General features: G+C 49.4%; 2 protein-coding genes across 5 annotated transcripts in view; both read right to left on the bottom strand.

The window, feature by feature from the left end:
* Sarm (sterile alpha and armadillo motif) overlaps positions 1–27,872 on the bottom strand; it is a 109,613-nt gene that overhangs the window by 46,821 nt on the left and 34,920 nt on the right. Inside the window, exon 1 of one of the 4 annotated variants that reach the window (XM_076817929.1) lies at positions 2,279–2,564. The exons of the other annotated variants lie outside the window; for them this stretch is intronic. Within the exon in view, the coding sequence (XP_076674044.1) occupies positions 2,279–2,359 (81 nt within the window). The 5' untranslated portion in view covers positions 2,360–2,564. Of the gene's footprint in view, positions 1–2,278; positions 2,565–27,872 lie in introns of those variants that run through there. 4 annotated transcript variants of the gene reach the window in all.
* LOC143372406 (uncharacterized) lies at positions 8,565–11,270 on the bottom strand. Its single transcript, XM_076818554.1, has 6 exons — positions 11,164–11,270; positions 10,131–10,565; positions 9,639–9,949; positions 9,257–9,558; positions 8,942–9,187; positions 8,565–8,867 (listed from the first exon to the last, which is right to left on the bottom strand). The coding sequence occupies exons 1-6, from the start codon at positions 11,268–11,270 to the stop codon at positions 8,565–8,567; spliced, it is 1,704 nt and encodes a 567-aa protein (XP_076674669.1).

Raw genomic sequence — 27,872 nt, 5'->3', positions numbered from 1 at the left:
CGTTCGAAACGAGACAGCGACGGATGCAACCGATGGTCTTTCAGCGACGTCGAAAGGATTGGGGGACTTTTACAGTAATTATTTAATCGCCTACTGGTCCCCTGATTCGAGTGATTCAGTCTGCATCGAACAGCTTTAATCTTCCGACAGAGGCATTCACTCAGTGATCGACGGAATGCAGAAAGGTATCGCGGGGGAAGCCTTTTTTTAGGTAAAGAGACTCGGAACGAGTTTAACAAACCCGAGCTGGTTTCAAGTTACGTAAGCCATCGGGGGTCGGCGCGAATCGCGCCGAGAAGATTACCAGACGCGGCGGGTCGAAATAACTGGGCGAAGCGCCAGAAAACCGCTGAAAAATCTCGGTGAAGCCAACGTACCGATTGTTTTCGCCCGCGGCGATCAGCCGGCCGTCGTTTGACGCGTTCCCCTCGACACACGGGCAGGGGAGGACGGTCACGTTCACGGTCGTGGGCTCGCGAAACTGCCGCGAGATTCATAAATTTAAGCCTGGGCCAGTGAGAGGGGGCACAATGTCCAGCGACGGATTTGGGACGGGGACCTCGGGACGCGACTTTTCGGAGATTTACTTTCACCCACGGACTCTGAGAGCTGTTACATCTGCAGCATATACTACCCACTGCGTCTTGTGGTAATTAAACCTGAATGTACATTTTATTCTACTGTCTCCTAAGGCCGAATTCCACTTACGTCCAAATCGCCCGTGACTTTTCACTAAGCTAGTATTTCCTATACGCGACTGGACGCATCGTCAAGAATTTCAAAGTCGATTTTCTCGAAAATGAAGCGCTATATGAAAAAAAGTCACTCTTCCTTTTCGACTTACAATAAGTAAACGAGTCGAGAAGAAAGAATAGAATTTTTCGATATCGCGCTTCATTTTCGAGAAAATTGACTTTGAAAGTCTTGACGGTGCGTCCGTGTAAGGAAACCTACCCCGATGAAATTCACCGGTGATTTTGGCGTAAGTGGAATTCGCCCCAAGATAAAACCTTGTTTGTTTATCAGGGGGAGAGGGAGATAGTACGTGGACGTTCTTTACGGCCGCCAGAGGCACGCGTACGGTTTCATACTCCCTCTATATGCGGCTTGAATGCGAATAAAACGGCATGTCGCGCGAGGCTATCGTTTCGAAAACGTGGCGGCCGATTGCATAAGCGGGCGATGCGCTTCGCTCGCGAATTCACGGGCAACGTGCCCCGACTGACTGACCAGCCGACCGTCAAAAACGTGGACGGTGCCGGAGGGTGAATAAATTCCCGTCTAGGTGCGCGGCGAGGCCTGAAGAGAGGCATTCCTGGCGGAGCAGGACGAGGCGACACGAACGACAGAGAACCGTTAATCCGACGAGCACACGGTGCCCCGACGCCTGGACGAGGATCAGGGACACCGAGGCTTATCGCTGAATCGGGAAAATACCGTAGAAACGGTCGGCCACGTTCCATCGCCATTTCTGGAGTAAGCTGCGATTAGGAGTGCACGTATCACAAGGCAATGCGTCCTGAGTTCTTAAGGGGAACGACGGAGCCAACTATTTTTTACCGAGAGCCGCGAAAGGACGAACGCTACTTGTTGCTTTGGTTACACCGCTGTTGAGCGTACCATGGTGAAAAGGGGGAGGATTGAAAAGTGTATTGCGATTAGAGTGGTCCATTTGCTGTCACGAAATCTATTTCAAAGACACCAATTTTCGCGCCAATTTCAAATCTTCTATTCGCGTCGAAAGTAAAGGCCGTCGAGGGATTTCGGCGAAGCGCGGTGACGCGAATCGAATCGAAGGAATTAATTGTCGCTGGGCAAATTGTTTATAAACTTTTCTCTTCGTATTGTCGCGCCACGGCTTTACGCTGAATTTACACCTGACGAGTGTTCGTCCGAGTGAGTCCACTGGTCCGAGCACTCGCCTAGTCTGAGCGCATATTCTAGTACTCGTCCGAGTCACTCGTCAGGCGTAAACCCAGCTTTAGGGTAGTTTTACGTTGGAGCTGCGATAAACGATCAGAGCGAACAGTGGAAATACATTATACTGTTTTATAATAGAAGCGTTTATATTAGAGCAACGAGCAGATCTGCGATTTCTACAGATGACCAACGATAAAAGCTTCCGATGAATGCTTTCACAGTTTCTTTCTTAGCTCCAACATAAACGTACCCTTAGTGACTATCCAACGACGAGGAGCGTGGCCAGTAGGAGAATTAATCGCCGAATGGTTGGCGTGTCGGACTACTTTTGTTTCAGTAGCGCGGCAAGTGTGTTTACCTTTGTATGCAGGCCCGAGAAGAAGGTACGTCGCGGGGCGGAGTACGACGACATGTTGATCTTGTTGACGACCATTGTCATGGCAGCACCCGAAGCCTGTTCCCTCGTTCGATCGGTGTCTCAACGTTATCTCGCGGTTCAATCGGCACGCAACCCTTCCTTTCGTGCCAGCCCCGATGCTCTCTCACTCATTCGAACAGTCCACAGAATCGTCCGATCGTTGCCAACAACTTTTCCCGTTTTCTTTACCGACCCACTGCCTCTCCCCCTCTCACATATTCGAGCAAAGCAGAGGAACCTTCACCGCGGCTCTACGTCGCGCATCACCCTCGTTCAACCACTGTAGCCACGAGCAATCGACTCGAAGCGAACGATTCCGGAGGTGCCGAGAAACAGCTCCGCGAACGTAGGAACGCAGGGTCGCCCGCGAACGATTCAAGATACGCGCGAAGACTGGCGGCGACGCAGCGCGCGGCGCGCTATATAGCCTCCCCACTGCTGGCCCGCTAGGCCAATCGTTGGATAGCGCGGCAGCGCGGTGCCTCGGCGCGCAGATACGAAAGTGGTGGCCGCGTACGTTCGCGCGGCGTTATCGCCCTGACCTTCGAACCCGGAGGGCTGTGTCTAGCGGGATGCGGACCAGCTACGAGAAGGGATAGACTGGCGATCATTGGAGACTGTTGAGACGAGACGACATGCGAAAAGCCTGGTGGTAGGGCACGGAGGCTGGGTGAACGCGAATTGCACAGCTCGAACCGGCCAGTAACTGGCGCCACGGTTAGGTTCCCTCCTTTCCTTGAAATTCATTTATTTCTCTCAGCTGAGAAGCCAGCGGAAGAGATATCTGTTCCGAAACATTTCGCTCGCATCGCGAACGGAGGCGCGGCGTGGTAAAATGGAGTGCGCAGTCGTCTGTGTTTACAGGTTTAAAGCGAGTCAGAGGCAGGCTCGCGTTGTTCCTTTTAAAATCCCGCGACCGCAAGACGTGCTAATTTGCCTAAAATCACGCGTACCGCGTCGGCCTGTTGGGCCAGCCCAAACAAGGTGGATTCTAAAACGCTTCGGTATTCGGTGTTTAACACCTTGCAGGTCGGCCGCGCGCCGGCGTGGGATTTGGCAGACGCCGCGGAGGGCCGTGCTTGGACGGATGCATAAATTCGACTATGTTGCTACAGAGTGCATAAATATGCTGCGGATTTCAGCGGCAACGTTTCTGTTACACTTTACTCGCGCGCGGGTAATTATTCAATCGCGCGTCACGGCGGGCCAAAAATTGCGAGAACTGCAGAGACGCGCTCGCGTGAATGAATCACCGAATTGTCGCAGGGAAAATGTATTTTTTTTTTAGAAACGTATACCTAGAATCGTTCAAAATAGGGGCCAGAATTCAAGTGCTATCGAAGGAAAAGCACGCTTGTCGCGCGAGAGCTGCAGGCTACCAATTGCAAAAATTACCACGAGAATGTCTCTGGATGCTTCTAAACGGCGGCAAAAAGAAAAAGGGTCTCGCCCATGAATATTTTCCATCTCGTTACGGAATCGCGGCGCAATGGAAACGCGCGTCGTCACCTTGCCAACAGCGATTCTGGCTCGCTTGATTCTCCCCGACGATTAGCCGCGACTTCCACCGGCAAACCTGTAATTTCCCAGTGGCGACTGCGCCGAGGTATGCAAACGAACGTTGGTAGAACTCGAGGGCCTTCGAGGCCCTAAAACGCCGCCGAGAGCGCGCTTTCTATTTGCAATCGCACTCGACGATTCCAATGTTGGCATTCGCGTCGTACACTCCGCGTTCGCCAGCTTCCGAGCTTTGGACATCCACTCGTCGAGAATATAGGAATTCCCCCCCAGGAGGATGTTTAGGATCTGGACCATCGTAGCTGTGCTTCTCCGAGCTTTTAAAGTAAACGCTCGGCGTCGAGTTTCGACGAACCCTTTCTCGGACGCCACAGCAATGGGGCGCCTTTGGCACGGGAAATCCCCAAATTCCGAGTAGAATGATGCGCCGAGGAGCGGCTGTTGGAAAACGATGGAGTAGACGCGTTCGAAGGGGTCAAGGATCGGCGATTACCAGGACCAAAATTGTCGGTAAGCTTGATCTCCCGCGGAGGAAATGGAAGCTGTTTCGAGGAACCGTGAAGAGGCTGAGCGAATTTCATGTTTGTTAATTTAGAGATTATCGAGCAGTGGCGGATTTAAGGAGAAAGGCCCAGGTGGGAAAACGTTCTGGGACACCCTGTGTGCATAACGGAGTTACAAATAAATTTTCTCCGCGTGTGGTATGGAGATTATAGGAAACAGAAAGGAAATACTGTTTGGATAAAATCATAATTTGTCTTGGAAGATGGGGCACCTCCCGGGCACCTTCGACTGCTTATCAGCCGCCCGTTAAATCCGCCACTGATTATGAGATAATTTCTACACTATGACCACCATATCGTCGATGATAGCGCAAAACCGCGTATGAGCAGTTTGTAAATACCGCGTATCTGCAGAAGTAGCAAAATCGAGATTTCGCGCCCACGGTTGCCAAGCGCTGTTTCGCTTTTTTTAAAAGTCACGCCAAGTGAATTAGCCAATAGGAAGAGGCCTTTTTAACAACGGAACCAGCAGGTTCAAGGATACCGTGAATCTGGCTCTCTTAGCAAGTTGGCGGCAAAACCGCGCATTTACAGAGAAATCAGGTGAAGCGACGGCACGTTTGGTGCGTGAAAGTGACTTTACACCGAAATTAAGCATTTTTATGACGAATTGATGTTAGTATTTATTACAAAGGGTGCAAAAACTGTCCCAAAACAGTTCAGTCAAAGAAAACCCCCTTAACCCTTAACTGGTATCCTGGGGTCGCTCGTGACCCCAAGCACCCAAAGTTCGATGTACAATTTTCAGTTGTCTAAGTTGGTAAACTGAATTTCTAATTAATTTTATAATAATAGTTTAACTTTCTACGCTTCTATTATTTTATACATTACCTAAGATGAAAATATTCATAGTGGTTGCTCTAGTGTCGACGTTACAAATTTCTGTGTCCTTTTTTATTTGGGTCTGCCACGACCCCAGTGTACCAGTCACGTTTGCCAAAAACAGTATACCAGTTAAGGGTTAAAACGGCTGAAATATTAAGTTTTTTCTTCCTCCTGTAAAATCGGTAAAATGCAGAACCGCGGTATTTACAAACTGCTCACACGCGGTTTCGCACTATCGTCGACGATATCTTGGTCTACTATACTTCCGAATTTTCTTGAATTCGGAAGTTTCAAGCTTATACTTCCAAGTACCAAGCTACAAGATGATTGGTGGTTCACCCGAATTTGAGAAATAAACACACAGAGAGCAGCGCTCGCGGTTTGTTTCTCGCGGACGCTTCGGAGCACGTCGCCTAATGTTTCTTTTCATAGTAACGTTCGAGTTGACTCACGACCGGGCGGGTCAAGCTAGCCGAAAGCGATCGGTGCGTTAGAGGGAAACAGTGGACTGCGCACGAAATTTCCCCGACGCGCTTTTCCGTGAAACAAAGTAGTAGGAAAGCGAAGCTTATCTTGTTCGTGGTAACAAGTCCCAGCCCAGCTCGTTTCTGCCTCAGAAAAATCACTTCTCCGAAGGAAAGAACTCTGTTTCTGTTATATTGATGATGGTAATTAGAAAAAGTAGCTGTGTCACGTGTATCTTAGAATCAGCCTTGTAGTGTTTTTTCTCGAAGCCACTCGTTATTTAACACACTCCTTCTTCCTTGCGAATAATACAACATATCCCAGAAACGAGTATCGTGTCTTCGCGAAGCTGTTCCGTCATCATCTTTTTTTTATTGCAAATCGTCCCAGCACTCCACGCGCGATAGACTAATGAGTTTCAATAATCCAGAGAATCATTATCCACCTAGAACTTTATTCGGACCGTAATCACTGCCATCGTAAATGATTCGTGGTAGCCAAGAAATTACCGAACCGAATACCTCGCGGACGAGCAACAAATCTGCCTGGCGATGCACGAACGACAGGGAGCAAGACGCCGCTGGCTTCCGGGCCGCCCTTTTCGCCAGCCCGTTGTGAACTTTGACATTGTAAATCAGGAACAGGCGTCGGCGAATCGCGGTCCCGCCGTGTCCCGACGCCATTAATTTCGCCGGAGCACGATGATGGAGCCGGCGGAGGGTTCCTATTTGCGAACCACGCCAGAAAAGAAAACGACTGCTCGGTGGAAGCAGAATCGCAGAAAGGAAAAGAAACGAGGGTAACGCGGTGAACAGGCATCGGCGACGCGGAGTCGCGTGTAAATTTATCTTCTCGCCGCGGACTGCGCGAGCCTTTCTTCGCTGAGTGAACCTTTCGGCGCGCAATCGACCTCTCGGGCCACCAACTTTCACAGATTCGCTTCGTCAAACGCGAATCTCGCGAGGAGCTTTCCTCCCACGTGTTGACATTGCTATTTTTCCGGATTAATAATTATCGAAATACACTTAATTGAACCGGTGTCTTCTAAGTGTGCTGCTTTACTAGAAAATTTGACACGTCACTCTGTGACTGATCGTTCCTGAAAGAGCAGAGAGTAAAATGATTCCCGCGGGCTGAACTCCTGGTTTAAGTTGGATCAAGGATTCGCAATTGACCGCTCGAAACGATCGATTACGGAGATCGCTATCGTCGTCCCCGCCCATGCGTTTGGCGGTCGTTTTCGCGCGTCCGGGAAAAACGATCTTGATCGTTGCGTCGGCGGAAATGGCGCGGACAAAGATGAAAGAAGACGAAACGTTCGTTAATGGCTGGTAATGGTGCGCGATGGACGCGAATTGCCCCGCGTAACTGTAATTTGCGCCTTTTTTTCCCTCTGCCTCCCCCCCCACACTCGCCCCCGATCCAAGTGTTTGCTTATGTAATGCTTGTGCAATAATTACAGATGTTCGAGCAATTGACCGCCTCTGGCGCTACCGTGCCACGGTTGGATGAGAACGGCGGAGAAAAAGAGGAATCGCCTTATAGTAGCTAATCTCGAAGATTGTTAAGGCGAGGGATAAATATTTCATGAGTTTGTCTACTGCGTTGGTAATCGTTGTAGCACAGAAATTTGCCAAGAATGAAATCTTTCGGGAGGTCGAAGAATTTTGAAGATACTCAAATGTTGTTTCGAGTTAATTTCTAATTAGCGTAGATTAATTAACGTAGTCACGGTCGCTCGACGATAAATTCTACTTTGCCTTCTTTGATTTTACTCCAGAAAGAGCTCGCAATCAGCGAGGTACTTATTTCCAAGTCGCGCGCAGTCGAGGCGGGCCGCTCCGAAAATATAAATCGAGATGGCTGATTTAGCGGGGAGATTTAGTGGCTGCGTGACTAACGTCCTCCTGGCGGTTAATGGTTCAATTGTTCGGATCGGTTGGCGAAATTTAGTCACCGCGAACGGGGGGGACTTTCTCGAGGAGAGCTCGCGTCGGTCGCGTGACAAATTACCTCGTTAATTCGATCAGCGATTCAATTGCTTTGCTTCTCTCGCTGCCGATTTTCTGCTGAGCTCCCCTCAAGCTGACCTCAGAATTACCCTCGTATTTCAAGCGAATTCATTCGCGACGACGAGGTGTAAAATCGATGTAATAAATTCCCATCTCTCGGCGAGAGAAACACATGCGGGGGAGAGAATTGGATCGGTTATCTCAAAGGACAATGTTTAAACGTTAGCCAGGCGAGTGCCAACGCGCAGAGCAGAAATATCCACGGAAGCAGAAGTACCGCGAGGGATGACGGTCCATTTCTCCGCGAGGAGAGTGGAACAGTGGTACATCGCGCTCGAGAGGAACACTTTGTTTTGAATCAGGCTTGGCACACGCGTCTCCCTCTGGTCAGTCCCGATAAAAAGGGAAAAATAATTGGCAGTTGGGCAGGTGCGTAACGGAGCCTCTAGAGCCTCAGTCGCCGGCTGGAGTTCTGCCAGAGTTACGCAAACGCATTGCCAACGACAGCGAGTATTCAAGTGTGCGATCTGGCACTGCCAAAACGCGCGAAGAATGGCATTTCGAAGAACGGAATGGTCCGTGTGGTCCGATTATTCGGAACGCGAGTCACGGGCCTCTGTCGGCCACGAAGACGACGGATATTCTCAACTTACGCGAAGAGGAGGAAGGGAAATATTCTACTTGGAAGAGCAGCTTTCAGTGTGTCGGTTCGCCAGAATCTAGAAGACTATAGATTCGGCTAAGAGCAGCCACTAAAACGAATGGATTTGTATTCACCAGAGGACAGCTAAACTCTGTCTTCCCTGGAAGGACAAAGCACAGCGGCAATATTTAAAACAGGCTTCACAAGAAAGTATACATGGCACCGATCCCGTCCGCTGTATCCTCGTCGTCCTTTGCTTCCAGCTCTTCCTCCTCCTCGACTTCCTCCTCCTCGTCCACTTCCTCCTCCTCCTCCTCCTCCTCCACGTCTCTCAAATGCACGTCCTCAGCCCCCTCGGGGAAGTACTCGTCTATCATCGCCTCAGCTTCGTCGTTGTCCTCGGTGACGAAGTAGGGCTCGATGCTCGCGAACGAGAGGAACGCGTCCTCGTTGATCCTCCGCAGGATCACCACGAACACCTCGCCGCCAGTTTTGTACCTAACCTTCGTCCACAGCCTCCGTTTACCATGAGGTAGTCTTTGAACTGTTCGAAGAGTATACAGAGCGATTGGGAAACCTTTTTCTCGAAGTCTTCCGGGGTGGAAACGATTCGGCCGGCGACGCGCGGCTGGTCGAACTCGAACGCGCCGAAATATTCGACAGCGTCTGGGAAACTGGCGCAGGCGTCGCGAACCTCGGTGAATCTCTGGGCAGGGAACTTGAAGGCGCAGAGGGGCGACGGCTGCACTGGCTCCTCGTAAGGGTGCACCATCTCCAAGTAATTCGGGAAGAGGGTCGTGTAAACGTGCACCTTGCTTCTGGCCTGAGCGACGATTCGGGGAATGTAAGGTAGAGCAGAGCGTTCAGAGTATCGCGTAGAAGAATGTAGCACCTGAGGAGGAACCCAAACGGCAGGGTCCACTCGGGCAAAGTCTTCCGGATCCTCAGGGTCAGGTTCGTGGACGTGCACGTAGGTCTCCATGTAAGATGCTTCCATATGGAGCGCGACGGTGCTTTGGGGCAGTGGTTCCTCGCTGGTAATCAGATGCACGAGATAATCCTCGACATCGTTGATTGCCCTCGTCGGGCACCTTTTCGCCCCTTTGGGGCACTCGTAGGGGTATGGGACTGGCCAATCTTCGCGAGGTCGTCTGCCCTTCAATCTCATCGCTATGGTCCTGCCATCGGTTAATCCTGAGGATTTCGAGCGCGACGTAGGAAAGCCGGTTAAAGTGTAGAGAAGCCTGAAGAGTTCTACGCATTCTACGGTGCACCTGCGATCAGCTCCTTCGTAATGGGCACGTTGCTCTCGACGAACGTCCTCTCGATCAGCTCCTCGTCGAAGAACAGTCGGTGCTCCTCCTGTATGTCGAAGTTCTGCTTGAACAGCGAGTTCACCAGCTGCGTGTACGGCGGGCTCTGGAACGTGTCCCTGGGCTTGCCGTCCTCGTTCTTGAACACCCAGGGATAGAAGACGAGGGCTGTCGCCTCGGACAGCTCGAATATCATCTGTGCCAGGAACGCCTCGTACTTCTCTGTCTTCTCGGCCTCCTCTTTGGCACGCTCCCTCTCCTCGTTCGCTTTTCTTGTTTAAGGATTTTGCAACGTGAAATTCGGCGGACACTTTGTTCAGCCTCGCTCGAAATAGGGTTTTATGCAACAAAGTATATCAAGATCTGGCTGGCAGTCAGTGGAGGCATCCACTTGCAATTAGAAGCTGCTTATAATTCTCTGCTATCTCAGAGAGATTCCATCACTGTGCATACCTGATGGCTTCCCCCTCCTGCCATCGAACCTCCTCCTCGGGGGTGCGAGTGCTCGGCTCCAAGAGCATTACTGGCTCCTCGTTCTGCTGGATCCTCTTGATTTCCTGGAGCAGCAGCTTCCTCAGGTTGGGACAGTGCGCGCCGGACATCAGATTCACCATCTTACCGTTCTGCAGGAACATCCACACGGGCTCGCTCCTGCCGCGGAACCGCTCGAGGTCGGCGATGTGGTCGTTCCTCACGACGGCGTAGTTGATCGCGTCGCCGCCGAACTCCATCTTGATTTTCCTCAGGGTGCTCACCATGGCGATGCAAGGGCCGCACCACGCGGAGTATACGTCCGCCAGGATCAGACCCTTTCGACTTAGCAGGTGCTTCCAGTCCTCCTCTGACTCTACCTCGACCTGGAGGGTGGTCGGCTCTTTTCTGCCTGGCCTAGCCACTTTCGAGCCGTTACGTTACCGATGCACGTTGGAAAAGTATTTAACCTCTTCGAGTCGAATCCGAGGAGACATTCGGGGCCAATTTCAAGAGTGTTCGCGGGGGATTAGTATAATTTGTGAACGAAGTAAACGAATCAGGTTGTTGAAGGCTAATCAAATGTAGATAAGTTGGGGAAATAAAATGATTACCAAAGATGAATTATTATTCAACACCACCGGTTTCTACATCCTATCCTGATCCCTCACCGACAGCCTTTTCAAACCAGACGCCAACTGAAATTAACCCTTTTAAGTCCCGAACATCTGGAGTGTCTCGTCCGAGATAAGCCTAAGAATTCCACCGATCAGTTTCACGGCTGTCAAGATTTAAATTCTCCCGCAGCAGAGTAACAACTAACACCGCGAGATCAAGTGTCCAGCAAACATTCCAATTCCCCACAATCCCCGCTATTCCCACAGTCGATCCAGTCCAGTAGGTCAGAAATTCGCGACGAAGAGCGGTTGATTATTTTCACACGCGGGAGGAGGAAGGCGGGGATCGATTCGCACCGACGATTAATCGCGACACGCTTCCTCCTCGCTCGTCCCACCTTCCCAGCTCCCATCCGCCGCGATGGTGCGCTTCTTGGGGCGTATTTCCAGCGCCGACGACGGACGCGAACGACGCCGGCCACGTTTTAAACGCCGCTAGATGCATCTCGGGCCGCGCAAAAGGAGAGGCCGCGGCGTGTTTCTCGCATCCTGCGGACGTAAGGAGAGAAGAGCGGAGAGATCGAGGCCGACGATAACGTCGCCGACGATCCCCTCCCGTCCCGTCATTACGACGATCCTCCCTCGTACAGACTTACGGCCCTAATTCGCGTCTAGCCGCGATAATTAGTCCGCCCGAGATCGTCTGACCACTGCCGCGCCTTTTAATCTTCCCCGTCCTGTACCTCGTGAATAAATAACCAAATAAATCAATAAATGATTCCATTGGACAATTATAAATGATTCCATTGGACAATTATCCGTGCTTGAAACCTCCCCGCGGTTTTCGCGTGTGCCGAGCCGCATTTGTTATGATCGATCAGGTTCAACGATTCCTACGTTACGAAAGAGTAGTGAACACGCAATTCCGATTTCGTAGTAACAACGTGGATTCTCGAATTTCGTCTCGATCAGCGGCGAGGAACGAACTCGTTTGAACCCGGCGCGGTTTCCGCGGTGCGGCGAATTCCGAGTGGTTTCGACTGCTCAGCACTCGCGGCTCGAACACGCGCCTGCAAATATCCTTCCGTCGTCCGTTTCCATTTTCAGCTCTACTCGATCGGGGTCACGCTTCCACGCGCAGACGCGCGAGGCATTTAAAAAATGCGGCCGAAATGTGTGCTACCGATGAGAACGAGGAAACTGCAAGTTGGGTGTTGTCAGCAGGAGTTGAAAAACAGAGAGACAGTTTCGCAACCGCGGTGGTGTTAACGTCCACTTGCCGAGATAGATGCAGATGCTCTCCAAGCTGCGAGAGGGTGAAGGTGCGCGGAAGATGCGTCTCCGCGATCATTGAAACAAAACGAGCGAGAACGGTGTCTGTCGCTTCAATTCAGAGGTTAACGATAGCCGCGCACGCGAGATGATTAGGACGTCGCCTAGACGGTTTACTTTCGCCTTGCCAGGGCTAGGACCAGGGGCTCGGAAAGGGCGGCTGGGAGGTTCGTCTGAATCGCCGCGCGTCATCGTGGAAAACGATGACTGAGAGCCTAATCTGGCGATCCGCTGATTGGTGTTTATGGGCACGAATTTAGCGCGGTGCGCGAAAGAAAACTCTGAGCTCTAATTAAGGCCGACCGGCGCGTGACCACCGCGTCCTTTCGCGATGAGATAATTACCACGTCGCGACGACCGCTCCGCCTTATCAGAGCGGCGGGGACAGAGGGAGGAATTTCTCTGCGAAACGATTCATCTCGGATGATCGCTCGAAAGTGCGTTAATAGCATCTTCATCGAGAATTCTGGTTCCGCAGAGAATAGCAGAGAATACTCTCGGCCTCCTCCAGTTTCAGGTAACTGACTGTCCTCTCGAAAGCTTGCGCGGACTCCGCTGCCAGGAGTCAGTGTCTTCGAGGGACGCGGCAAAGCGGCTCGGCGTGAGAAAGAAATCCTTCTCAGACACGTCGCCGTCGGCTTAATGCAAAGAGGACGCGAGAGCCCCGCCGATGCCGCGGATATAAAGACAAATAGTGGCGAAACGAGCCCAACGAGGCCTAATGACGTGTATTTGCATCGGTCATTAAGGGGAACGAGAGACTCTGGTCACCGCGGGGCGAGAACGCGGCAAGAAACGCGCAGGACAGAGAGCAATTCCGTCCGTCGGCTGGACAAAAGGACACCACCGACGCTAAAGTGACGCTTATCGCGGCTCGCGAAAGCGCGTTTTCTTGCGTAACGCGCTTCAGCCTCCTCTGGTTTCCGCTTTTTTTCAGCGGGGTCAACCCTGCCTGGCTGTGAGCCGCCGCGGCGCGCTGATGGGCTGCTGCTCCCAGTATCTCTACGCTGCGGCGCTTTCAGCTTTCAGTAATGGGAGATTCATGGATGCTCGTGGATTAAGGGATCTTGCCGCGGGAGGGGAGAAAGTGGAGGTGGAAAATTGGGTAGAGTTAATAAAGTTTGAAGGGGTCGCAAATTGCGAAACGTTTCGAAGATCCTGCTTCCTCGGTTGGTCCATTTCTTTGCAAAAGTTTCCGAACTGAGTGCTGTAGAATAGAAGCACCTTCTTCCGCTACAATTCTTATCTGCACAGAGACTCTAGCCTCCGCTGAATATAGAAAGCATCGAGTTTACAACACGTAGGTACAAGTGTCTCGAAGCACGCCACTGTAATCGTAAGTTTCATTCAGCAGGTTGGAGAGAGCCGAGGAGTGGAGGGAACAAAGCGAATGTCGATCACGATTCTGCTCCGATTCTGCGCGCGTAGCCGAGCCACTCTGTCGGCTGTTGCAATTAACGTCACGTTCCCGGGGACGCGGCGGATATTAATTCCGCTCGCGACGGAAAAATCGAATCGATTTCGCGACACCAGGCCGGCCGGCTGGCAGACCTTCGACGGCCGCCCACTGCACGACGATCCCCATCGTAAAACTTGGCGAAATCGCGACGTGATTCATTATTAATGCCGCTGCTCCGCGGCGGAGGAAGGTGCAGCCGGATTACCTGCACATTTATCTCGCCCCGCGACGAGTTTCTGGAAAACCTGCGCCCCGACGAGAAAAAGTCCCTTTCCGAGAAGCGTCGCTCACCTGGATACCGATTCCTTTCAATGGACTCTGCTTGGTGTGCAACTTCTGACGGGATGAGTCAACTGGAGTATTATTAGAATAATGAATAGACACAAATTCCGCGAATTTCAAGCGAAAGGGAGTTTTAATTTCGAATGCAAAATTTCGGATCCAACTCAAGGAAGAAACCTGAGACCTTCAGCTTTTACGAATTAAGAATTTCTCAACGGAATAGAGCGATACCAACTTTTCGAACGGGCTACGAGGTGATCTTTCGGCTCCCCTTCAATCTTCGGGTCATTTTCCTTCTCAGACCAGTAGAGGAGACGCGAGGTGTCATCCCTGTCACTGCTCGATGAGGCTCAAAAAGACGAGCGAAACGCTTACGTCGCGCCGCGAAAGCTGACTGGCACCCTGATATCCTTTGATCCAGGGAATGAAGACAGCTCTCCGCGAGCCTCGCGACGAGTCCACCCAATTCTGTCGATCTTCCGTGTCAACGATTTACGCCGCTGGCCGGCGTGCTTTTAATGCCGGTATAAAATATTTAGAAGCTAAAGCGACGATTTACCGCGGGTTTCCTGGCAGCGGGACGGGATCGTAAGTGGAACAAGCTCGATTCTGAGAACTACGAAAGCGGACCTGTTCGAACACCTGTGAAAATGTCGCCCCGGTCTTCCGCCAGAAAAGGAAGACGCTGAGGGACAAGATCCTTGGAAATTCTACCCACGGATAAGAAATTTATATCACGAATTATCTCGAGTAATTTCTAAAGTAACCCCTCTATCCCTCAAACTTCACAGAATGCAATCCTCAAATTCCCTACTTTTCCTCGCAGAACTTATGTCGCAAGATGATCTAACAAGTAGATTCCAGGAAGAGCAGAGCCTCGCTGTTCTTTCAATGTTTGTTTCCCTTCGACGCACTGCCGAGGACAGATTCATCGTGGACACGTCTCGCCGGCGCACAAGCCAGAGCCAGTTTTCTTTCTCTCGCGTGGCCAGCCAATCTCATGGGGGATTCCAAGTAACGAAGCTGGGACTTTCCTCGTTTCTCCGAGCAAGTACAGGGAATCGTGTCACGCGTGCATCGCACGACAATCGCGAGGCGTGAGTCATCCGCGCTTTCGATTAGGCCCTCCAACCCAGACGGCCGTCGTACCGCGATTATTAATGCGGCTCTCGTTCATTAATGGACACAACCGACCGCTGGATGAATCGATCTGGCCAGCTTCCCGCGATAACGGTTGAAAACTCGAGGATTGTTCAGGCGAGACTCGCGCTTCATTAAAGAGTAATTAATAAAAGAATTATTAGTTGAAAGTTGCAGGTACAAGTCAAGGGCTTTCGGAAGAATATTCCTCCGCGTTGCTGGCATCGTCCGAGCGAGTAATATCCGTCGATACAAGTGGTCGATTAATAACGCAGAGATCCTACTTGCTATTAGCAGGTTCGATCGCAGGAACGAGAAGATCCAGAAAGCTCGTGGAAAACTCGCGACCTTCGCGTTTTCTTTCTCCGCGCTCGTTTCCTTCGTGCAATCATAATTAACCTGAATCACCTCGCGATCGAGGAGCCCACGCGCCGCGACTGCGCGACGCCGATGGATCGTTACAAAGGGAGGATAAGCGAAACATGCAGATCGGCGTGTTCCCTTTTACTCCCGACTCGGGAAGGCTGCAATTAGCGGCGAGAAGATGCGACTGGCTAAGCCACTTGGCGGTTTTCTGGGCCGCCAGTGGAGAGATACGGCGACGGATTTCGAGGAATCGCGATGCTGAGGTTCATCGGCGACCCAGTTCCTGCTTGCCCGCGTCTCCAGTTTCCAGAAAATTCGCCACGCCGCGTGACACCGTTTCAGGGCCACTCGCGAAAGATAACGAATGATTTTGTGGACGAAACTGGGGCCGCTCAGCCTCAAAGTGGTCCACGCGACTGGGCATGGTCACTGGATGCGTCCAGTTCTCTCCGCACTTTTAATTTGCTGGAGTAACGATGGGAACTCAAGCGGAAGAAGTGGAAATAGTAGAGTACAGTACTCCGCGGAGTTAATACAATTTATGGTATTTAGAAACATAGGAAAGGGCAAGAAGAACTGTTACGTCTTTCTCCCACGTGAAAATTTCATCCTCGGCTGGTCCGTGAAATTAATGAACCCCTCGAGGCCCTTTGTTCCTACCTATTTTCACAATCGGACAAAAAAAAGGGGAAAGCTCGTGTTCCCGCAAACTGCATGAATTATTGCGTAGCAAGGGAAGGCCAGAGGCTTTTACCCACCGCCTGGCTCGTGAAATGAAATTACACGAGAGTTTCGTTTGTTCGTGGATCGCGCTTTGCCACGGGGTCCTCCGGCTTTGTAATTAACTGCCGTAATTTATCCGACTGCGTAAGAAGAATAATGAGTGACGCCGTGGAACGGAACGTCGTTCCTTTGGCTGATTAATTCGTAAGTTAAATGCCCTCGTGGGGGTTCCACCGCCTCTGGACAAAAGGATGATGAATAAGAATCAGCTGTTCGAGAGAGGGACTAGGATTCTCTATGGTCAGTGATAAACTATCGTGTTTTGGGACCTAGGTGATGGGCACCTTGAATGGGGGGGATAGAAAATCTCCACGGAATTTAGAAACTTCTCCAATTGTTGCGAAAGGAACTGAAAGGGATCCTAAATTGTGATTGATATCAATTCTAAAGGGACTCTGAAATATTTCTATGTCAAGGGATCCCCAAACATAGAAATATCAAAATATTTCCGATGTCACAAACTTTCCAAAGGGATGCTCAAACATCCTAATATCAAAATATTTCCAATTTCACAAAGTTTCCAAAGGGATCCTCAAACATCCCAATATCAAAATATTTTCGATTTCACAAACTTTCCAAAGGGATGCTCAAACATCCTAATATCAAAATATTTCCAAATTCACAAAGTTTCCAAAGGGATCCTCAAATATCCTAATATCAAAATATTTCCAAATTCACAAAGTTTCCAAAGGGATCCTCAAACATCCCAATATCAAAATATTTTCGATTTCACAATGTTTTCAAAGGTATCCGAAAACATCCTAATATGAAAATATCAAAATATTGGTTCCTCACTATCCCAAAACGGATTTCAAAAAATTTTCAAAGAGATCCCAAAACGTCCTAATATGAAACTATCAAAATATTGGTTCCTCACTACCCCAAAACGGATTTAAAAAAATTTTCAAAGAGATCCCAAAACATCCTACCACGAATCCCCCAAAAAATTCTAACATCCCACCCGAGTGAGTGCCGAGGGGTCTCCAAGAGATTCGCAGAATAATTCCTATCACGTTCGACTTCCGTTTGAAACTCGTCACCAAGTCCTCCTCCTTATCAAGCACGCTTATCGTGCTAAAAAGAGCCTCTTGTCACTTGTAAATCCTATTTTTAGCAGCAGCGTGTAAACGTTAATTCCCATCCATCCTATTGTTGCCGTCCCATCGTCCCTTGCGCGATCAATCTTCCTCGAGATCTCCTGGCTTATTCTTACGCGCGTTACTCGCGTCCGCGGGCTAGTAATGGGGCCCGGAAGTAATTTGTCTTCCAGGGTAGACGTTCCCAACTGGCTGAAATTAATTATCCTTTAACGCAGCGTCTTCATCGGCGCGTCCGTCTCCAGCGATTCGCGGCTCTGTCTCTTTAATGTTCGAATCATGTAAATCACTTACGAAATCGAACCGAGGAGCTCTCTTAATTGATTACAGTCCTCGGCTCGAATTACCTGGCAATTACCACCGCCGAGCCTCCTCTCTGTACCTCGATCATAAAGAAAAAAATCACCATTAATAATGGCGATCTACACAACATTAGCGTGACCTTTTTATCAAATGGAAAAATATGGTGGTAGACGATGAGGAATAGCTGCACCCACGAGGCTAGGGCACTTAAGGCTATCGATTCTTCTCTCGTCCCGATCACAGTCCCCCCCCAGATAAACCGTGAAAAGACCGTGCAAGTGCACGTGTGGGTTTCGGTATGCGGCGTGAAATTAGTCGCCTATTTGTCATACTCGCGCTATATTTCGTGCTCATGAATATTCGATCGAGACGGACGCCCGACTGGGTCCAGCTGGGATCCAACCACGATTCCAGCAGTCCTCCTGCTAATCGAACGCTACTAGGGATTATAAATACCGTGCCGCGTGGGTCGCGTTAACTGTGCCCAGAAGTGTCGCGGGGAATTTGGCTGACCATAACTCCTGCTACCGCTTCGATCCCGCGGGTATCTCGATCGATCTCCTCCATTTGGTTCGGGGATCTCATTTAGCCGATCTTCGCGTGTCGGTGAATGGAATCATCTTATCGCAGAATTTAGTCACTCCAGCGTTAATCTCCTGAAATCTTTACTTCAACTTCGCAACGTAGAAGCTGCAAGTTAGGCCCATGGGCTTGGACTCGAGCGGACTGGGACCCACCAGGGCGATTTCCGTTTTCCAGCGAGGAAGAAGGGTGTTCGAGTGTAATCGTCGGAAACATCAATTCTCGTTGAAGCGTAGGATACGCATACCAACACCCACCGTCTTCGGGGCGCGCGCGCGCGATTATTCCAACGCGACGGACGGAGCAGCAAGGTGTGCGTAAGGTCAGGGCGCAGCTTGGATCACGATACGCCCCTGACACAGTCACCGGTCTCGACAGACGTCCCGCCACTTCCTCTCATTATGCCTAGACGATGGCTTTTTAATTGATCGCGAACGGTGTCCTTCGAGCAGGACGCGCGGTACACCGAAACCAACTTAGCGCAGAGCTGAGATCAGAGGCAGTGGGAACTTGATCAAGCGGTGATTAATGATCTCTGGGATTGCGATTCTTCTAGGAACCTGCTCCGGCGAACCTCGTCGCTAGGTAAACGGTATATTCTTTGATTCGCTATTAATAGCCACTCGACTTTTTATAGTAAACAATGGCACTTTGACTCTGAATAGAGATTAGAATCGACGTCGATGCATTCACACTGGAATCGACACGCCACGGTGCTACCGTTCCTCGATTATTAAAGGGCCAAGGCAGGTCTTTCGGTCACGAGGAAGACTTCGTAGGTTCCCACGTAGGAAAGGCAGCACCGTGATCGTTTTCACAGGATGATACACCGAGGCGTGGTGGCCGAGAACCGTGGTAAATTTATTAGCATTTGAATGGAAGCACGCTCGAGCTAGTTTAACCCATCGCCCATGAATCAACTTTAATAAATAGTTTACCGATCCGCATATAATAAGCCGGAGACTCGGGAGATCATAGTAGAGCCTCCGTAAACCATGTATTTACTATTCACGAAGAAACTAATTGATCATTCGCTTCCCCTATTCATTTCACAAATTAATCAACGATTATCATACCAGTATCTCAATCTACAATTTCCTTGATCAATGACTTCCTCGATCGTTTTGTGGCTGTACAATTTCCTCCGCTTGATAAGCCGTCATCTTCCTTATTACAGGAATCACGATCGTCCAGCGATCCTCGTTTCATTCAGAAAAACTTAATGACAGTAACGTGTGCTCTCTGACGACACCGTTCCACTTTGTAGCCACAGAGCTACGATCCGATTAAGCCCAAAGAGGAGCCACGTATCCTCGAAGAATTCGTCAGTCATTCGGGAGCCACTAAATCTCCAAGCACCGTGGAACGAAGGGCGGCGAGACGAGCGAGGGGCCAAAGGGAATCGAGATTTTTTTATGGGAAATCGTAATTCATGAAGCGAGGATGACGATTCTTGGCACGACGGCCCCTTTTTTCTTCCCGTCGCAGGGGAATGTAATTTTCCAGCGAAGGGGGTTGCGAGCGTCGTTACGATGCGGAGAAAGGAGGAGGGAGAGGAAGGAAGAAAGAAAGAGTGGCTGGTAAGAGGCGCGCAACGGTACAGGCTTTATATCCCGCATAAACATTCCTGTCGTAAACGTCGGCTGTTTCGGCTGACGGAAGCGGCTGATATTTATGCGTGAACGTGTCTTAATTGTTACAAACAAGCGTGCGGGCCGACGATCGGACTATTAATGAGGGCCGAATGCAACGTCCATGTTTCGGGCGGGTTTGCAGGTATATACGTGCATGCTTGAAGTCGATTCTGCGAATTCGAATGGCAGGTGTCGAAGGGTTGATCGGTAAGCACTCGATTTACCAGGCAAGTCTTGATGGTCCATTATCTAAACGGAGGATGCACAGATGAGGGATTTAGCGTGCTGCTAAATACTTCAAGGGATCACTGATTCACCAAGGAGCCTACTTTGTATACACATGTCGCAATTGTATTAAAATAAGAAAAATGAATCTCCAACTCGCACATGCTTCTAGAAACATAGAAAGCCGAAAGTTACAGCTCTCCCTCCACGTGCAGCCAAATCGAAAGAGCCAAGTCAAATAAACTCTGACAAACGACACTCCAATTCGACTCACCGTCGAATTAAGTATTTTTCCCGGAAGAACGACATTTACGTCTTCCGGCGAGCTGCGAGCAGTCCGAGGATCAACAGAGTCGCGAACGCTCGTTCACAGTTCCACGTTCGGAACGGTATAACTAGAAGAAACGTAGCAAGAAGGGGCGAGTCGGACGGCTGGACTAACGGATAAGTGGAAGCGAGATATTCAGCAAAATAAATCACGCCACCTTCGTAAATCTCCGCCTGTGGCCGTGTATCGGGCTATTATTAATAGCGGCGCGTCTTGTTACTTCGACGACTGTACGACGCGCGTTATTTACGGTGTAAACGCCATAAAACAGCCGCGGGAACGTCCATCCGAAGGAATTCCAGTTTCAGCTCTTCTGGCCACGGGCGCCCGCCGTTTTCGCGCGGAAAAAGTTGCCTTTCTCGCGTGTCACGGCACGTCGCACCACTAACGAAGCTTTCTGATGACGGCGCGGTTGCGCAATACGCAACAATTGAGCGAGATCATAAATTATGACAACGTTACGAGCAATTTCAGCAAGTCTACGGTTCGCCCAGATCGAGGCCAGCCATCAATTTCGTGTTCGCGGAACGCGTTCTAATTGCAAGACAAACATGCCGCGTTCCTGATAAACACTCTGCCTCCGTGTTCATTGATTCTTACCACTTGGGGATGGATGAGGGGACCGGCGACCATACGATTTCATTGAGATATTAAGATAAGGCTGCTCCAACTTTGGCCACTTTTCTACTCCCACCTAAAGTGCCGAACACTTGAAAACACAACCAGTGCAAAGAAGTTTCTTTTTCGCTTAAGGGGAGGTTCCGGTCTAGGGACCCCAAAAATAGGTGATATTTAGGAATTAATTACAGGAAAACTACTACATATAACGTAATAGGACTTTTTGCATTGCATTGAGGATGTCTTAAGTTATAGAAATATATTTTTTGTTTTGTAATTAATCATTGCAGACGGCACTGGGGAGTCGTTAAAGTCGAGGCGTCACAAAATTCATCCAAATCGGTGGGATCTGTATCTCCAGAAATTATTATCCGATTCGACTGAAACTTTTTTTATTTTGAAGATTATTCTACTGTCTAGGGGGGGGGGGCTAGAAAAAATTACAAAAAATATTTTTTTTAGAAAATAACGAAACTTCAAGTTTGAAATCACTTTTTCCCTATAGTTTCCCCCTTTCAACGCCTTAGAAAATTATAAATTTTCAATTTTTTGTATTTTTCTGGTTTCTCTCCTAGCCAGAAGTATATTCTTCAAATTGAAAAAAGTTTCAGTCGAATCGGATAATAATTTTTGGAGATACAGCGCCCACCGTTTTGAGAACACTGTTTCGAGAAAAACGCGTTTAAAGTTTTACGTGTTTACGTTTTACTCAAATGCCTATAACTGCGGGAATTTTACGAATTTCAACAAATCCTTTTAAACGCGTATTCCTAAAAGATTGAACATTCGAAAAATGAAATAAAAAAAATCGCCATTTAGTCCGGAACCTCCCCTTAAGAAACATCTTTATAGCGAATGGGAAACCTCCCGAAGAGTGTCCTTAATTCCTGGAAGAAGCTCAGGACGACAGAGTTCTTCCCGTCCACCGTTTCTCTGTCCATCTCCCATGGATTGTGAAATGTTATTTACGACCTTGCCAGCAGATGCTGCTCGCGGTAGGTATACAGGTATAATGGTACCAGCAACTGTGAACGGCTCATTGTTGCAGCGGCAATGATTCTGCCGCTGCCACGCGGCCTTGCACCAAGCGATTCGTAACAAAGAAGAAAGCGCAGGAGGATTTGCCGTGGCAAGTGTTAGGCTTAATCGCGAGCTTCCAGCCACCCGCCGTTCTGGGCTAATTACAGGGACGAGTGATCGGTGCCAGATATCCCAGTGAAATGGGAAAGCAGGGACGTGTGCCGGGATTAGAGTGAAAGGTCTGTTTGTGACTGTGGATGAGAATAACTCTGGACCGGAAGGAAGTCGATGATGCTTGGGATTTTCCAGGGAGTCCAATGGAAGTGACTGTAGAGTTTAGGGAATTCTTATCAAAGACTGGGCGTGATATGGGATTCAATGGGGATGTCGTCGGTATGATGTGCTGTTCATTCTGCGCGCGTGAATCAGCGAAGATGCAGCAGCGAGGAAAAAAGTAAATACCCGGGATTTAAGAGTATTAACCTCAATCACGAGCTTTCGTACACCCACAGCGACGGCCTAATTACGTCACGACCGTCCCATGCAAAACATGTTTTTGTCGTTACTGCGATCAGACATCCCCAATAATCTTCAGGCTGTTGAGCAGAGGTACTTACATACCTTTGATCGTGTGCAAACATAGGTATCTCAAATCACTTTCCTTCCTGATTTTCCGATCTCGATTAAACGCTAACTCAAAACACAAACTTCGAAACAGAATCGTCGTAAGCTTTACACATACGGTATAGGGTAAAGGGCCCAAATTTCTCTACAGAGTCAAATACAATTGGGGGACGAAATTTGGGCCCTTTACCCTACAAACGAAGTTCCCAATTATCTCCAAACCCTAAACCCTCTGCCTAATCAAAATACCCATCCCCTGCCCAGAAGACCTCCACAGGACCCCATCTTCAAAAAAAAATTATGACTTTATCTGAACACTATAATTTCTTAGCTTCATTTTCCCGAAAAATTTGGGCCCCTCGGGACGTTTGCCACCTGGGCCATTTTTCCTTAAATCCGCCACTGCCTTAGGGTAAAGGATCCAATTACTGACACCTAACCGATTACTGCCACCTTAAGCTATTTTACTTAAAATATCGAATAAATAAAAAATTATGTAATTCAACCAATAATCTATACTATAGATTATACACTACAGTTTATTTATTCGTTATTTTAAGTAAAATAGCTTAAGGTGACAGTAACTGGTTAGGTGTCAGTAATTGGGTCCGTTACCCTAGTTCCTCCAAGCTCCTCTCAATTCTTCTCCACTCACTTCCCACTCGATCCCTCGAATCCCTTAAAACGAATGGTCCAGTTTCCAGAGAGCGAGCAGCCATCAGGGAACTAGTTATCCCCGAGTTACCCGATAAATCATCGAGTAACTGCTATCATTGCTGGTGGAGGGGTCAACCGCAAGTCGCATCCGAAAACATCGTCGCGCAATCGGATCGAGACGAGCACCCATGCACACCCGTCGCGAATCTTCTGCGTTTCGCGCACGAGGCGGCTCGGTTGCATAACGCCGCGCTTCAAGGTCGATCCCGAGTTGCGATGTTACGCTCCGCGTCGGCGCTCATTAGCGGGCGGAGAACAAAGGCGGGACAGCGAAGTTCAGACGGCCGTTTCCGGTCTGTCCCGCGGTTTAATGCCAGGCCTTTTGTCCGTTTCGCGCGGGACGCGTAATTTATTAGCGATTCGCGCGGCATTGTTCGCCGCGTTTAAGCGATCGAATGAACGAGCGAGACGTTCCGCATTGTGATGCTCGACGGCGGGCTTGTAAAGGAGGGGGAGGGGGATTTCACGCTCGTCGCCCGCCGCTCGCTTATCCCTTTTTAAAGCTTCCCGTTGTTGGTTTTCACGCGTGGGACGGATTACTGTCGGTAAATTGCTAATGCCTCGTGGCGGGGCAAGAAGGGAGGCCGTAACGAATCGGGTTGCGAAAGGCAGTGGGGAAGAAAATCGTTTTGGTTCCACTTGGAACAAAAACAGCCAGCTGCTGCGGATAATTTAAAACGCAAAAGCATCCCTTCTACTATAAATATCAACTCGAAACAAGGGAACTCTAAATCGGAGGTTCGCCAATCATCTCTCTACCAATATTGGTCCCTCGCTGGCCACCTCTTCCCGCGCAATAGAGTTACACGAAATCAAGGATGCTTTCGTCCAGCTCGGCGTCTCCCTCGGAGGAATCACTGCCTCGGCGGTATTGCATGCAGCGAGAGGGATCCAGATCGGTGCAGCGCACGCTGGAGTACCCTCCGGTGATTCCATTAATCCATTTGATTCGCTGGCAATCGAGTTAACACCAGTTCGCGGCAGCTGCACCCTTTGTTCTTCGGCGCATTCCAGCGGCGGGGTCTGCACGTGCGAGTGGCTCTTTGCACCGCGGCAGAAGCGTCCCAGGAATGGGGTCAGAAACGAGAAAAATCGCCTCTTTTATGTACCGACAGGCTTCCAGCGGCCAAGAAATCTCGTCACGTCCCCGTGCCTCTGTCAATCAGCCGCGCTTCAGACAATTACTTATTGTATCTCTGCTCGCAGTCGAGAGTGCACCCACTCCTCGCGGCAGCCATCGAAACTCCGCCAGGGGGCACGGATTACAGCTTCGGGCCGGATCCAATCCATTCAGGCGACTCGATCGCGAAAGGCGATTAATTATCGTGTCCTGTTTAGCACTTAGGGATACGCGTGTTCCAAACCTCTTCCAGTGACAGTACCTCGTTAGAGCTCTAACGTTAGCTGTAGATCAGTGTTCTAGACTGGCACGAATCCTGTCACAACCTCGCCGTGGAACGATACGAGATGCTGGGTGGCAGATGGACAAAATGTGACTGCTCGCTGGCAGGCATGCCGCGAGTGGAGTGACAATCGCTTAATAACTATAAAATTATGTATTTATTGCACAGCCGGGAGAGCGCCGATACGACGTGGCTTCAAAGACCTTTAACTGACTAAATGGCACCTCGTATTAGCCCACTTTGCGCCACCTTTAAACGTCGTAAACGTCCATTAGATATTACGCACGTAATACGGTATCCGAGGACGTGGGCCGAGAATGCGCGACGTGCCTTCTTCTGCATTGTCTGCGAGGCGACGCCAGGCACCGTTTCGCCGGGCGACCGTGCAAAAATCGGGGCTTTATGGCCCACCGAAGATCTCGATGATCGAACAGGATCGGAGCTTCATCCGCAGGTGCTAATAGCATCGCGATGGATTTCTTATTGCGCGGAATGCAATTAACAGGTGAGGTCTTCTTTCAGCTGGAGAAGTCAGGGTAATGTCAAGGGCGAGGAGGATCGAGGAACAATTAAACAGATTCCAATCGTTGTCCCTCGGGTTCGAGATTGCTAATAGGAGGATACGATGCGGAGCATCGAAGTCTGTAAGATTGATGCAGTTTTTGTTCAGCTGATGACCGTGTTGTTTATAGGGTTATTATGCAAAGCAGTGATGAACGTGTCGAGAGGAAAATGCCACTGGGAGTAAAGAAAGATCATTCCTCCGCGGTAGCGCGCAATTACAGCGATAATTATCGTCGATAATCGCGGAGGGGCAAAATATCGAAATCTTCTTTGATGCGCCTGATGTTGTGCTTCGATTTCACGCGATTTTTTGCGCGTCTGTTCAAGCACAATGATTTCTGACCGACCACCAAAGTTCTCCAATGATGAATTAACGCTAAAATAAGCAGCGGAGTTGCGAAAATGTGTCTGTTTTTTTTTTCAAGGCACAGGGCCAGAGAGCAAGAGCTTTTAATTTCGTGGAATTAATTGCACTGTAACTACATCGTCGTTTAATGCTTAATTCGCGTGTTAAATTTAATTGCGAACCGTCTGGTGGCAACGTCCGTGGTGTCGTGTTACGCAATTTGCCGGCGGGAGGAGGAAAGAGGCCGAAATAATCGCGGGCGTGTTTCAGGGCAATCGCGACGAGTGTCCATCTTCATCGCGGCGAATTAACATTTTTTCCAGCGGCCCGTGTGATCTGCGCCAGCAGGCCTTTGAGCAATTTTCGAGGCCCCGAATTGAAAATTTTTGTCGCGTATGCGCTCGCGTAATTGATCCCTCGATTCCTCGCGGTCTGCTTTCGTGTCCTCGATACGGCGCTGCTCCGGTCGAGTTGTTAGCTTCGGCCTGAACGAAACGACGCGCTAGTACCCGTCTTCTGCACTGAACTCGCGATTATTAAATGTTGATGGACGAAGGGCAACGAGGGATGAGAATTAGAGGTAGAGAGTGGAATAATTTTGAAAGAAACATTCAGACTATCAACACATTTTAGGGAGGAAAGAAACAAAAGGAACTCGAATTCCATAGCAACCTACATTCCTATATCTTTCAATAGCTTAAAATACCCGTTGCCCGGGTAAAACTCTGATTATCACGGACTGTCAAGAGGATGAAATAAGGGGGAATGGGTGTGCTGTCCAAATTTCATGGCAGCCTATATTTTCCGCAGGGTTCTAGAGAGTAATTATGCAAAATTTCGTTCAGATCGGTTAACAAAAGCGGGATACAAAGTATAGGGTAAAGGACCCAACTGACACCTAACCAATTACTGCCACCATAAGCTATTTTACTTAAAATAACGGATAAATAAACTATAGTATATAAAAAATGCGTTGAAAAAATGTTTTGATGATTGGGTTCTTCGTTGGCACAAGTGTATTATTTCGAAAGAGACCTACTTTGCAGGCGATACAATAAATTTGGATGAATAATACATATTTTGTGTTTCATTGACCAATTCCCGGTACTTTTTCGACAGAATGTATGTACAAAATTTCAGAAAGATCCGTTGCGTAGTTGCGACGTGATTGAGTAACAAACAGCCAAACATCCAAACACACTTTTGCATTTATTATATTAACAGGATTTATCGATCAATAATTCCATCAATAACACTTCCAACAATACCAAAGGAAAAGGATATGAAAGTACCTTCTGCAGGCAAGAAACGCCAAAAATTCCCTATTCCTAGGAAAGATATCAAACTAAGACTGGCCAGCAGGCAGCAACAATGCGCGAAAAGTTGCACATAACGGAGAGAGAGAGCGGTTTCTGGAGAGGTGGCGCGACAAATAAACGGGTCCGTTGATGCAGCACCGTATCGAAGCGTGGAATTTACGATTGGATTGGGCAACTGGTAGGTGAACGGTAGTCGCGGCTCGAATTTCACGACTATAAAGAGCCGGGGTAAAAGCGACGTGGCCGTCGCCACGGAACAAATAAACCATTTTTACGATGGCCGGCCTGTCGACGGCACGAGTACGAAATACGCGTTACAGTATTCGTGGTACGCGCGAAAAGGAAGATGAAAGGTGGCGTGCTCGGGGGACGACACGGAGCTCGATCGAACGGGGGTTGAAGTGGGAGGCAGGGGGTAACCACCATGGTCACGTACAAGGCTCCTGCCAGTGACAGTTTTGCACGAAGACCAGAATGCTTTTCGCGCTCGAAAGGTATGCGGTGACGACTTTGTCTCGTTTCAGGGGGGGGAATCTGAACGCGTTGCCAAGAGTGAGTCTGCTGCTTCTCCCCTGTGAGATGCTTCCTTGGAACGGTGCCCTCGACGCTTTTCATATTATCCGAGTGGTGTCAAAATTTGTTTGACGAAGGGGTGGGAATATTGGTGGGTACTGTGGGTGGAATTGGGGTGCGTTGAACTCGGGAGCGTTGGAATTCGGAGGAATTGAAATCGAAGGTGGTGGAATTGGGGTGAACTGAAGTCCAGGGCGTTGGAACTCTAGTGGACTGAACTCGAGTGAACTGAACTCTGGTGCCTTGGAACTCTAAACTGAACTCGAGTGAACTGAACTCTGGTGCCTTGGAACTCTAAACTGAACTCGAGTGAACTGAACTCTGGTGCCTTGGAACTCTAAACTGAACTCGAGTGAACTGAACTCTGGTGCCTTGGAACTCTAAACTGAACT

This window comes from Andrena cerasifolii, chromosome 8 (genome assembly GCF_050908995.1).
Source record: "Andrena cerasifolii isolate SP2316 chromosome 8, iyAndCera1_principal, whole genome shotgun sequence".
Taxonomy (NCBI): Eukaryota; Metazoa; Arthropoda; class Insecta; order Hymenoptera; family Andrenidae; genus Andrena; species Andrena cerasifolii.
Note: the sequence above shows the minus strand (reverse complement) of the source record. Positions and strands in the feature narration are given on the sequence as shown.